This window comes from Hoplias malabaricus, chromosome Y (assembly GCF_029633855.1).
Source record: "Hoplias malabaricus isolate fHopMal1 chromosome Y, fHopMal1.hap1, whole genome shotgun sequence".
In the NCBI taxonomy this organism is placed as follows: Eukaryota; Metazoa; Chordata; class Actinopteri; order Characiformes; family Erythrinidae; genus Hoplias; species Hoplias malabaricus.
Genome location: NC_089820.1, coordinates 3,530,646 through 3,543,876, shown reverse-complemented (window position 1 = coordinate 3,543,876; position 13,231 = coordinate 3,530,646). Strand labels below are relative to the sequence as shown.

Sequence of the window (13,231 nt, the reverse complement as noted above, 5' to 3'; positions counted from 1 at the left end):
GACCAGTTTCAAGCACGCAAACAGACTGGAGATCTGTTTGGAGATCTGGAGATCTAGCAAGCGAGGAAACACCTTTTGAATTTCATGTAACACTTTACACTAATGTTCACTTAATTATAAAACGAATAATGATTCATTTCCCATTATTTACTCAATAGTTAACTCTTCATTACCTGTTACTAAGCATTAACTGATACTTAGTAATTGATTGATTTACTAGGCATTGGAAATTAAGTGAACTGGTAATTAATAGGTTAGTTTATATCTTAATTATTCATTAACTGTAAACTAACTGCTACTTAATCCATTGTTAATAAATTAGTAAACATGATGGTCATTCATGTAAATAAGTAACATAACTTACTATTACTTCTGCATTAATGCCACTAAATATTTTAATGAATCATTATTAGTAAATATTTAAAGTTTTATAAAGTTTATTATTAAATATATTAGTTTATTCCGTATCTTATACAGTAATCCTGTATATTATTAAATATTATTCTTATATTTAATAATTTCAAGCTTGCTTGGTGGTTAGCATGTTCGCCTCTCAGCGCTGGGGTCTTGGGTTCAAAGCTCGATCTGCGTGGAGTTTCCATTATGGAGAGAGATTAGTCTCAAAATACTTTACAAATGCGTAAATGTTAATCCACAAATTAAACACAAGTCACATGTGTTTCACTGTTCACAAATGAATACATCCCAATCTGTGTCTCACAGTCTGCAATTTGTACAAACACAGTCACATTCATAAATACATGTTTTTGTTTTTCATAGATATATCTCAATTTTATGCGAAAATAAATACATTTGTTTAAATTTACTACCTATTGCAAACGCACGTCACGAAAAACACATGAGTGACTTGATTCACAAACGCAGATTCTACATTTTACAAATAAATTTTAAATTCGAGACTTCAACTTTACAAATATTTGCAATGTAAATTTAAACAAATGTGTTTAATTTCACATAAAATTGTGATATATCTATGAAAAACAAAAACATGTATTTATGAATGTGACTGTGTTTGTACAAATTGCAGTCTGTGAGACACAGATTGGGATGTATTAATTTGTGAATAGTGAAACACATATGTGACTTGTGTTTAATTTGTGGGTTAACATTTACGCATTTGTAAATTATTTTGAAACTAATCTCTCTCCAATAGAAAATGGAAGCCCTGACAATCGTGCAAGATCAGTGAGTCCACCAAAACTTCACAACAAAAATTAAAGTTCACACTTGCTTCAGAGCAGAAACTCACAGGAGTTTCTGTCAAAGCTGTAGTAGGAGGAACACAAAACAAAATATTTTTTTTATTTACATTTATTTTTTGAGGCTTGTTTGTAAATTTCTTGTTTTCTGGAAAAAACAACACAATTTTTTCTTCTTTTGAATTGTAGTTTAAAATGTGAGGGGGGAATGTTCATGGACAAACTTTGAATTTGGCTTGCCACATATCGCTAACATCATTACAAAGTTAGCTTATATGCTTAATAGCTATGAGGTTACATTTGTAGAACAATCAATCCAATGCTACCTTTAAAATACTACCAGCTTAATAAAAATGTCAACTCAAAAGTGATCATTTTATTTACTCTTCCATATTAAATAAATTACCCTTTTTAAATAAACCTCAAAACCATGAAAATACTGCCAAGATATTTTAAATGCCACATTTAAAAAATAATTTAGGCTTCCACTTTAAATAAAAAAACACTTCATATAATCTTTAAAACCTTTAAAGGGCTGGCAATATATTTTTAGACTACCACCTTAACATTCTGCATTAAAACATAATATTCTTAATTAAATGACCACCTTAAAAACTACACCACCTTAAAAATACAGCCATTTTATTTTTAAACTTTCACATAAATAAATTGCCACCTTTAAAAGACTGCAATTATACTTAGTCTGGTACCTTAAAACTAATTCCACTTTATATTCACAGGACCTATTATGTCCTATCCACCTTAAATTACCTGCTAAATGCACTGACTAAGGGCTGGATGGCCCCTGAGCTCTTCCATGTACTGACAGTACTGCAGGACTGAAGGAGAGGAAGGGAGCCATACGCATTCTCTCCCTGGTGGGAGGTGCTCACTGTCACATCATCATCTGAACATTCCATAACGCATTTCAATGGGGGGATTTTGTATGATAATTGTACGAAAATTTTGCAGTTTGGCTCAGTGCATTCCTATGGAAAAAAATTCCCATTTTGGAAGCTCATATTCTGAAATTCTGAAGTCGGATCGCTCCAAAAAACACAAACAAAGTGATTTTGGTCCTATAATCCTGTGAAATTTTGTGGTTGTAACTTGAAAACCCTAAGAGTAGCAGCATTAAAAACAAAAAAAATAATAATAAGATTTCGATAAACAGTAATTTGGCTTGACAAGGCAAATTAATTAACTGAAACATAGTTTGCATCCCAATTCCAATGACAAAGTGATTATTCTGGAGCTCTGAGAAATGGATAAATCTTCCACAGCTTGCTAAAGAACTAAACTTCAGACACCAAACTTGTCTTGACTGATCAACAAAATGGGGAACTGTTCCATTTGATATCAAAAACCTTTCTTTATTTACAGTGCAATTACAAGTAAAACAGATTCTATATCATAGAGCAGTATCACCAGGAGGTAAACAGCTAAGTATCACAACATACAGTAGAGCTGGGTTTACACAAAACAGTAACAACACAAGTTTTAAGCTAAGAAAAAGTAAAAACTAAAAACTATATAAAAAGTATAATAAGCACTATAAATAACACATCAGAGGCAGACACTGTTGGCTTCATGCTAAAAATATCTGACCTCTTTTCCCGCATCCTGGTTTTGAGAATAATTTAAAAAGCACTGATTTCTGAATCTGTCATTATATATATATATAAATAAGAGAGAGAGAGAGAGAGAGAGAGAGAGAGAGAGAGAGAGAGAGAGAGAGAGAGAGAAAGTGGGTGTGTAGTGTTCCCAGAGAGAACAATTGTTCCTTTACTTTCCACATGAACTTATTTAGGTCAAAAACACCTTCTGTGCTAAACAGGACACTAGAGAAGAATAAAAAGACAGGGGGAAAATCCTCTTTATAATAAGCTGTCATCTATTTATTGAGAATCATTGTGGTCCAAATAGTATGATTTATGTAATTATCACGCAGCAGTCTTAAATTAGCTTGATTATTATCTTTTACATGAAACATTCTATTAATATCATTATCACACAAAATGGCTTTCCACAAATAAGGGCTGCAATCACAAAACGGCTTAAATTAACTCATGCAGCCCTGCAGTGGTGCTATTACATGGACAGAATGTAGTTTTCAAAGTGGGAAATTTTAAACAATTATCTAGTCCTTCATCAGTGAACACAGGACGCTTTTGGCTAGACTGACTATTCTCAGTCCACCAGTGACACTGAGGGCTTTAAAAGCTTCAGCAGCACTGCATTGTCTGATCCACTTGTACCAGCACAACACACAATAACACACCACCACTACGTCAGTGTCACTGCAGCAATGCAGTCACTGCAAAATGATCCTCCAGCCAAATTATACCTGCTGTGGTGGGCCGGACCATTGAAAAACAGGGTGAGAGAGTGAAAATAAAGTATTCAGGACAACATATGGACTGGTCTGTAATTGTAGAACTACAAAGTGCTCCTGTATGATCAGGGACTCAGAGAATGTGCAGCGAGTGTGGACGAGGTCGTAATATTAAGGTTGATCTGTGCATGTACATTTATTTAGGTTTTGACTATAGAAAATTATAAAGTTTGTAAATATAACTGGTAAAATCTGAGAACAGCATCAATAAAAAGGTTCTAAGTTATTATTAAGCACTTAAAAGTGATGTTCATAATTGTAATAATAAAAAAAACTTTTTATAAAATTCAGGAGATGTTTCCTCACCATTTGCTAGATCTCCAGCCTGTCTGCATTCTGGAAACTAGTCTGATTTAAAAACAAACAAACAGACGGACGGACGGACGCCTGTCTGTCTGTCTCTCTATGGCAGAAGCATCTGGAGTACTTTTAGACAACGGAGAGAAAGTATTGACTTAGTTTTACAATTTCGGATTACTTACATTTCAGCCACATACAAACAACACTCTTTTTTCCCTCTCAAACAAATTGTTCCACATTAAAAGATGCTTAGCTTCTGAATGAAAACAACGAGACAGCTGTGTTTAACCACAATCATAGATATTCCCTTTAATGCTTTGAAGAATTTCCTTAAAAATTTGCATTAAATGGGCTACCATATTTGGTATATACATTTATTTCTCATATAGATTTACTGCTTTAAATTTACCTTCACGGTGTAAATAGAGTTACTACTTTAGGCACAATAAATTCTCCATGTTATTCACACTTATTTAAAACATTTTCATAGGATTAAATGCTTATTTGTTGCTCAGCCTTGTCCATAACATTACAACTAACATTCAGCAGTAGACTAACATCAGGCAGCAGTTAAGCTCAGCCAGGTAACACAACTACATGTGCCATCTAGAAAAGTCCAGATTAGTTTTCTAAAAGCGTTGCTGCACATCAAGCAGTGAGTCTGTGACTATTAGTGCTGTCTCCTTTGTAGCTATTACACTGCTAAGTCTATGGACAACAGAGAGGATTAGGGGTCAGAGGAAGCGGAAGTCTGCAGAGGATTCTACAGGTCAGTCTCCAGAGCTGCAGAGGTCATGTAACACAGGAAGTGACTGGTGGATTGAATTTGACATCCCACCCTCAGAAATAACTGTACTGCTGATGTTAAAGGAGAAATATGCACAGCAAATAGTTGGAAAAACATGACAAAGTCATTACAGGCAAGTCTGTCCACTCAAGGGCCAAATTAGTAATGTTGAGTAGTTATTGGCAGTCATAAAGGGAAGGGACATATAAAAACTTCTTCACCATTTGCTACTTCTCTGTTTGGTTGGCACGCTGGAAAAAAATCCGGTGTTTGTACACTACCTAGGCTCTGTAAATGGGGAAAAAAAACAAAGGGTCTCGGTCCAAAATGGTGCAGTACATCGCTGGCTGAACCACAACCATGAAAAGGCATCTGGAGGTGTTTGGATTGTGGCACTACTTCTGAACGTTCAAAAACATAAAGGGTTAAGAATGTTGCTCCATTTCTGCTTGTTTTTTTCTACTGTGACAGATTACTTAAGGTGGAAATGTCTCCAAATCCCAGAGACCGCAAATTGCATGAAAGTAAACACAGCACGAAACTGCTACAAAACTAAACAGCGTGTGTTACAAACGAGTTTCTGTGGTAACTTGAAACACTGAATAAAAGTTTACAGAAAATTTCAACCTCAGCCATGTCCAAGCTACTGTCTGTTTCTTACTCATACCATTCCACCTTAAAAGATGCAGAGTCGTTGGCATTGCCTTCAAAATAAGTTGTATAATTTTATAAATATGGCTTGCTTAAATATCACAACAAATTAAGACTATTGATTTCCAGTGGTCACTGGTCTGGTCAAGGTCAAGCCTGTTTTGTGTCTCAGCTGACCGTCTCGACTCAGTGCTGTGTACATCTCTGAGATGAATACTCAATACTGACCTAGTATTTACAAAACTACATCAGTAAATATGGTTAAAAACATTTCACCTACACATTTTATTGCTGTCGGACTCTTGCCCCACATTTGGAATGTGAAAGCACTTTTACCACTGCTGACTGTATCGCTCCCCGAGGACCCAAGGCCTAGTTTAAGAGTAATTTTGAGATGCATTCTGCCCCAAAACATAACCTGTCATGTTTATTCTAGCATCCTCACAGTGCCAGGACTTAAATATTTCATACAGCTCTATTCAAAAATGCTGAGTCACCCTGCATGACATTGACAAGGCAAAATGTAGCAGCTGGTAAAAAGACAAGCATTAAAAGCACCTCTCAATTCTGAACTTGTGTGACCTCTGAGACCTGACCACATTAAAAGTCTGTGTGCATCTCAAAATAATGGCTTGCTGAGAGTGCGCAGGGTAGTGATCAACCCATTGGAGACAAAGTCTCCTTGATTACCCGTTACAATACAGCAGCAATGCAGACAACAGCCTCTTAAGTGCCGGCTGAGGTGAAGGCTCCACCAAACACAGCTCAGATGGGTTTCTTAATCATCTGTTACCAAGGCTTGGTGCGTACTCGCGAAAGGACACTGGCTCTCCCTTTTCCACACACTAACATACGCAGCCACAGACACACATTCAGCAGAATTCTTACCTTTGATTTAGCCGCCTTTCATCATCACTGCCAAAGTCCTGAAAAAAAAAACCAGAAAGAAAGAAGTTAAAAGGGCTGCCAGATCATCCACTACATAAAAACCCCAGACAGAGGTCTGAAATAGTAGGCTGTCACACAAGCCACCGTTCTGCACGTTAAAGAAACATTCAGGCATTAAAAACACCTTACAAAACAGATCACATCACACTAGGGCTGGACGATACGGCCAAAATTTATATCACAATATATTTTTACATTTTTGTCAAAATGATATAATTCTGATATCGATATAAACAACATAAAAGACACAGAAAAACTGCCAACACCAAACAAGAAACATGAAATCACCATGAAACATAAACCTATTGACTTTATTAATACTAATATTTTTAAACTAACTTTAAAGGTGAGGTCAATAAACTGACGAAAGTGCCCTATAATGAACAAGTCAGTGACTGATGTATATAGCTGTAAATAATGTATACTGAAATACTGAAAATGTGATTAAAAACCATATCAGTGTTATTGAAACATTTTATATTGCAATACTAATCAACCATAACAGTTTGAACACCTCCTTGTTTCCACTCACTGTCCATCCTCTCAGCTCTACTGACCATACAGGAGCACTTTGTAGTTCTACAAATACAAACTAGAGCCCAGCTGCTGCTTTGCATATTTTGTTTGCCCCTTTCACCCTTCAATGGTCAGGAGATCATTCTCAGCGCTGCAGTGACACTGACGTGGTGGTGGTGTGTTAGTGTGTGTTGTGCTGGTGTAGAGTGGATCAGACACAGCAGTGCTGCTGGTGTTTTTAAAGCCCTCAGTGTCACTGCTGGACTGAAAATAATCCGCCAACCAAAAGTATCCAGCCAACAGCTGTGTCCTGTGGATGGCATCCTCTGTCCACCCATGAAGGACTAGAGGACGACAAACACAAACTGTGCAGCAACAGATGAGATTCTGTCTCTGAATTTACATCTACGAGGTGGACCAATGACGAAGGTGTGTCTAACAGAGAGGAGTGTGAGTGGACACAGTGGTTCACAGAGCAGCAAATGGACTATAGTCTGTAATTATAAAACTACAAGGCGCTCTTGTATAGGAGGATCAATGGGAGGTGGGAGGTGGTCATAATGTTATGGGTGGTCAGTTTTTTTATATTGATATTGAATTATTGCCTAGCCCTACATCAGATAAGATCCTGAAGAATCCCCAATGGCCCCCTTAGACCTACATATATTAATATCAAGAGGTGAAAGGTTTTGGTGAAATTTTACATTGCTTTCCCATTATTCTGGCTGGCTTTTCAGACATATATGTTCTATATCTTAAGATGCTGAAAAACCTGTTGTACAAATTTGGTTTCATCACAACAATAACCACTTGAAAAATAGTTCCTCACTGTATGTAGGATGAGAGACTCTGGTGATTAGGTTACTGTCAGACGCAGAGAACAATAGGAAAGGCAGGTGAGCCAACTAAGGGCAAAGGCCTGAAGGGAAGTGTCTCAGCTTAAACCGAAACTGGCCCTGGGAAACTCTTCCACAATGCAAAGTTCTCTGTCTCAAAACTGAAGTTATGTTCCTGTACATATAACATCAAGGGGAATACCATAGATATTTTAACATTTCTGTGGAGTTTAATTACGGAAATGTAAACAGAGTCGATTAGAGCAGTTATGTTTAAAATGTTGCGATGTAGAGTAGGTTTTGGTCGAAGTCTGGATGTGTACAACACAAATATAGCCATTTCATTCAAAATGACAGTTTTGGATATGATTTTCCTCAGCCTAAGTTTGAAAATGTTTAGCCAAGTCATAGCTGAAAAGAGGTATAGGAAGCATCTTAGGGCATAAATCTTTATCATAAATCTCTAACAGATCACAAATTTAGTGTCAGAAAGTTTTAGCTCCAGTGCCAATCTAAAAAGCAAAGATACCTCTCTTGATCAACCAGAAATGGGACACAGTATAATTAAGTAGATGTGCCTATAAATATATTGAGACACTGTATGATGCATGTGGCGGAGGATATAAAGAAATAACCAAACTGATCGGCCGGAAATTGAGCCTGTGCCAATTTTGCTTGACAAATAATTACAGTAAAGCCAGAGGTGCCACAACGCCATCCCACACTTGCAAGTGTCTATGCATCCTAAATACTGTCGTCTTGCTTTCTTTTTCCACCTTCTATTCATCACAATTCTCTGCTCCTCATGTGCCTATCACTCCCTCTCTCTCTGCTAGTGCAAAGAGGTGACATCATTGCAGCTGTGTGTTCCTCGGCTGGACTGGCGAGACTGTGCTGTGAATTTAAATGTGTGAGTGTGTGCAGCCATAAGGCGCTGGAGCAGCCCCACCCTCACTAGGGACAGTCCATTTCATTCTACAGGGGGGGGGGGGGGAACCCCAACCCATCCCCAAAAACTATGACCATCCCATAGCGCATTCCAAGGATGTGGAAAGATTCACTGGCCCCGTTTGGGAACTAACGACAATGATGTCATACGGACCGCAATGGAACCTTCCATTAAGCCCAAATAAAACATTTAGTTCCTCTAAGCAAAACTGACAATTACCTCAACAAGGACCTTGCAGTGTCACCCACTAGAATGAACATCCAAAGCTACCGAGCACAAATCTGGCTCTTGCTGTTACACATTAACATGACTTTGCGAGGAGAGGGCTAGAAATAAGCAGTTTTCACCCATGACGTAAGCATGGGTCATATGCAATATTCATATGTTATGCAATAACCAGAGACCACATACTAATCTGTGAAGGTCCTCTGACCATACTGCAGGGGTTGATTTAATAAAACTGTGCCTATCAGGGACCTAATCCGCTTTGTTTACATCGCGGTTGGCTCTAAGCTTGTGAACCTAGCGCCCTCTGCTGGACAAAGCCACAGGTTACTGCACATCGTCTGACAAAATAAACATGATGTCAGGGTTAAACTGAATGGCCAGACTGGAAAAACCACAACGGATTGTACACCTGATTTAAAACATTTTATACAGAATAAACCTAACTAGTCAGCAGTGTCTGGAGCTGCTGTTGTTGATATGCATCTCTAAAACTGCTCTAATGATGCTGGTGTGTTGCTACACTGCGGTAACCTGAGAACTCCTGTGCTTGGGCAAAAGCCCAGCAGTACCAGGGCACGATGACCAAGCTTTAATCACTGCAAAATGGAAGCCCGGTGGTCCTCAGGGCTTTCACATCTCTTGCACAACACAACACCCTGGAGCAAACAGAACCAGGGTAAGCACATCCAAGGTGGACTTGAGTACCAAACTAACCACTGCATTCACAGGAATAAGGACAACAATGGTTGATTTTGTGAATCCTTACAGGATAAAAACAACCGAAACAGGGAAACAAACATGGATGAATGGTTTTAGTGTATTTGAGTGCCACATGAGGTTAATGGCACAGGCAAATGCCAGGTGTGTGCGTATATGCAAAGTTGTATAGGCAAATGACAAGTGTGTTTTGTGTGTGTGTGTGTGTGTGTGTGTGTGTTACCGCACTCTTTTCTTTTTCTATTCAGATTGAAAGCACATGACCAAAACCTAGTCTCTGCTTTGACAAACATCTTTTCAAAACGTCCTGACTACAACCATGGCTAAACCACAGGACTTAGGATGTATAATTCAAAATATAAGAATAGGCTACATGTACACAAACCTACATGACTAAGCTTTGTGCTAACACTTGGGCAATTTACAACATATTTAGCTACATTTACATTAGGACTCTAAGCCTAGATATGACGCATGTTGACAAAAAGTGGTTTAAATTTTTAGGTAACTTAAAATTTAGTCATTTAAAATTGTTCTTCTTGGGTTCCTGAGTTTTATATAGAACACTTTGGGTCTTTGCAGTGTTCAGTGTTTCCTAAATGACAGAAAACTTGATATATTTGCCTCAACATAACGTTTTTCCTTCTTTATTTTTGTATTATACAGAATCTTTTTTTGCTAAGAGAGTATAGAGAACAATACTTCTTCACTATTCAACACAAAAGCTGAAAGCTGTGATTTTTTTTTGGCCAAACGAGACCAAGCCTTTCTAAAACTGAATTCTGAGGAAAACTGACAGGTAGCTTAGCTTAGCTTACCCGCTACCTCCATTACATGAGCAACATTATAACCATAAACAGCAAATAAGCACGCAGCGAAATGTTAAAAGATGTCATTAATGGCGAGTTATTAAAATAATTTAGTCAGACTAGGACAGGATTAATATCAGAAGCGCCTTCTTGATAGCTATGAAGTACAAATGCCAATAAACCATTTGTAGATTTAAGGATGCCATGACATAAATGCTAACAAGAATAAAATGAAATAAAAGGACATTATCGTTAGTCATTAGAACTTGTTTGAGTTTACGATAAATGTGTAGCTATTTATTAAATACATTTTTTAAACGCCAATGAGCAAGTCATTGATATACTGGAGGGATGGAAATGACAATTAAAAAACAGTTTTACATTAGAAATAACGACTGGATTTACAATATTGCTAATAGGCGAATGGGCCGTTCAGTTGGCTAAAAACATCTTAAAGTGACAGTAAATTAGCCGTATTTTTAATTTTAAAATTTATTACGCAGAGGCCGAATGAAGTGAGTCGTGTGGGAAAAGGCGGTTTTCCTGCTAGCTGCTGTTGGCAGAGCACCAAGCGTTTGTCAACATAAGCGAGCTCTAGCTGAGGGAGCTAAACGTTCAGTGAAAACGCTCAGTTCGCTTTAATGTTATGACGCTTGTAACCCAAACGCTGGCAATAAACTAGTGGGTTAATAATTATGAAGCTATTTTAGCTAGCGAGTCGGGCCTGCCCCCTCCTCCTCCTCCCCGGTGTGTCGTTAGAAGCGGCCGTGGTCCGGAGGCGCTCTCGGCGGCGTTACCGTTGTGTCCGCCGCGGCGGCGGTGCTGGTGCTGGCGGTGGACGCGGCGCTGGGGGTGGGAGACCGCTGCAGCGTTACCAGAGCCATGGCTGAGGAAAGCACCCCTCGCCCCCTGCCCGGATAACGCCCGCCTTCCGCTCACAAAGCCGTTATTTTCTGGAAGACAATATCCCGTACAAAGCGCAGTCCCACGGTCAAGTCACCGACTCCACCGCCGTTAAACCTCCATCGTCCTCCCGTAGCGGCTAGCGTCTCCACCGCCCGTCCACTGGGATCTGGGGGATTCTTAAGTATTCTTTTGCCAGATTAAACCCTTTCTGATAAGTTAAGGCCAAATACAGTCTCCTTGTCAGTCCGCAGGCTTCTCTTGTGTATATGAAGCAGCCGTCTCTGTGTACGGTCTGCTGAGGGATGCTGCTGAAGGCGGTTAATCTGAATCTGAATCCACACACAGACAGAGTTAACGCTGCTGGAGTCTGTGTGGAGAACCTCAGTCTGGGGAAGGACAGAGATGACTCTGTTCTTCTCATACTCACACTAACACTAACTACTCTGTCGAATATGGAATAAAACAGCTTTGGCCGCGTTTTTTCAATGAAAACTAAATCTGTCTATGAAATATAGCAAACCAGTCCTTGACAATGCATAATTATCTATCTATCAATCATTCTATCTGTCTGTCTATCTATGTTTAAACCCTGTATCCAGAATATGTCAGACATTATTTTAAAGGCAATAAAAACTAAAATCTGTGGTTTGTTAATTCTCTTGAAAATGTAGAAGAATTTACATTGTTTTTCTCTGAAATTGATTGGTTAACCATTTTAAACAAATAAATTTGCTGTCTGCAACAAACTCCAACTGTTGGGACAGAAAAATAATTTTAATTATTGTTTAATCATTTAGAAAATGAGGATACTATTTTTTTAGTATGTTAAAGTGTTTTTTGTGCATTATTTCTTGATACAAGATCAAATCAAATCAAATTTATTTATATAGCGCTTTTCACAACTGATGTTGTCACAAAGCAGCTTCACAGAATTCCAGTAAGACAAGACCATGGTTGCTGTCCTTAAATAATACAGCACAGGAGACTGGTCTGGACTACAGGCAGGTCTGACATGCACATACACTGTGCCTGTGATGCCATTTTGCTGTAGGACATGCAGAATGAGGCATGGCATTGTCCTGCTGAAATAACCATGGAGTTCCCAGGAAAAGACATCATGCTATTGGTAGTGTATGTCTCAATGTATGTCTCTGTATGTCTAAAACCCACTGTTTGCCTCCACATCAATGAAAATGTCTCACGAGTGCACTCCCAATATCGTGACCATATCTGTATGGTCCTTTCTTCATTAGCATGGAAATACACAACATTAAATGTTTGCAAAAACAAGCTGAAACATGGCTCTTCCAACCACAGCGCGTTTGTCTTTTGTTATATGAGAATTGGCGTGTGGCTTTCGCCTTGCATAATCGAATTTCATTGCTTTTTTCATTTTTTTTTTTTGAGGTACTCCCAATCCCATGTGGCTGAGTGTATCACTGTTTCTTGACAGTTTCTTATGCAGAGCCATCTGGGGGATTGAAGTCACACACCAGTCATATTTTGCCAATATTTAACTGTATATATGTACTCCAGTAAACAAATTCTTATATAACTTCCAATGCTTGCTCACCTGAAAAAGACTTGCATCCAACTAAACGAGAAGCCATATGGTGATAGAAACAATAGCAAATTTTAATACTGGACTTATTATTTTATTTTGGCCAGTGAAGATGCCAAGAAGAGTGTGACAAAAATGATTACAAAGACTGAAAATTTGTTAAAATTATTATTGTCTCCCCTGGCAAAGATAAGTAAAAAAAGGTTATAGGAATTAATATTTCGGTAAATTGGCTTAATCTCACACTGAAACATGAGAAAAATATAAATGAAATCAATTTATTTAAACAAAACATTTCTAATCAAGACTAGGTTAAAACAACATTACATAAACATACACCAATCAACCATAACATGACCATGACCACCTGCTTGTTTTCATTCTCTCAGCTTCACTGACCACAGGGGC

General features: G+C 38.2%; 1 protein-coding gene across 1 annotated transcript in view; it reads right to left on the bottom strand.

Annotated features, from left to right (window-relative positions):
* The window catches only part of LOC136678114 (protein phosphatase Slingshot homolog 1-like), a 69,828-nt gene extending 58,240 nt beyond the window's left edge, over window positions 1–11,588 (bottom strand). Inside the window, exons 1-2 of the mRNA XM_066655972.1 lie at window positions 11,154–11,588; window positions 6,242–6,279 (exon numbers count right to left, since the gene is read on the bottom strand). Of these exons, the coding sequence (XP_066512069.1) occupies window positions 6,242–6,279; window positions 11,154–11,240 (125 nt within the window). The 5' untranslated portion in view covers window positions 11,241–11,588. The remainder of the gene's footprint in view (window positions 1–6,241; window positions 6,280–11,153) is intronic.
* Window positions 11,589–13,231: the final 1,643 nt, after the last annotated feature.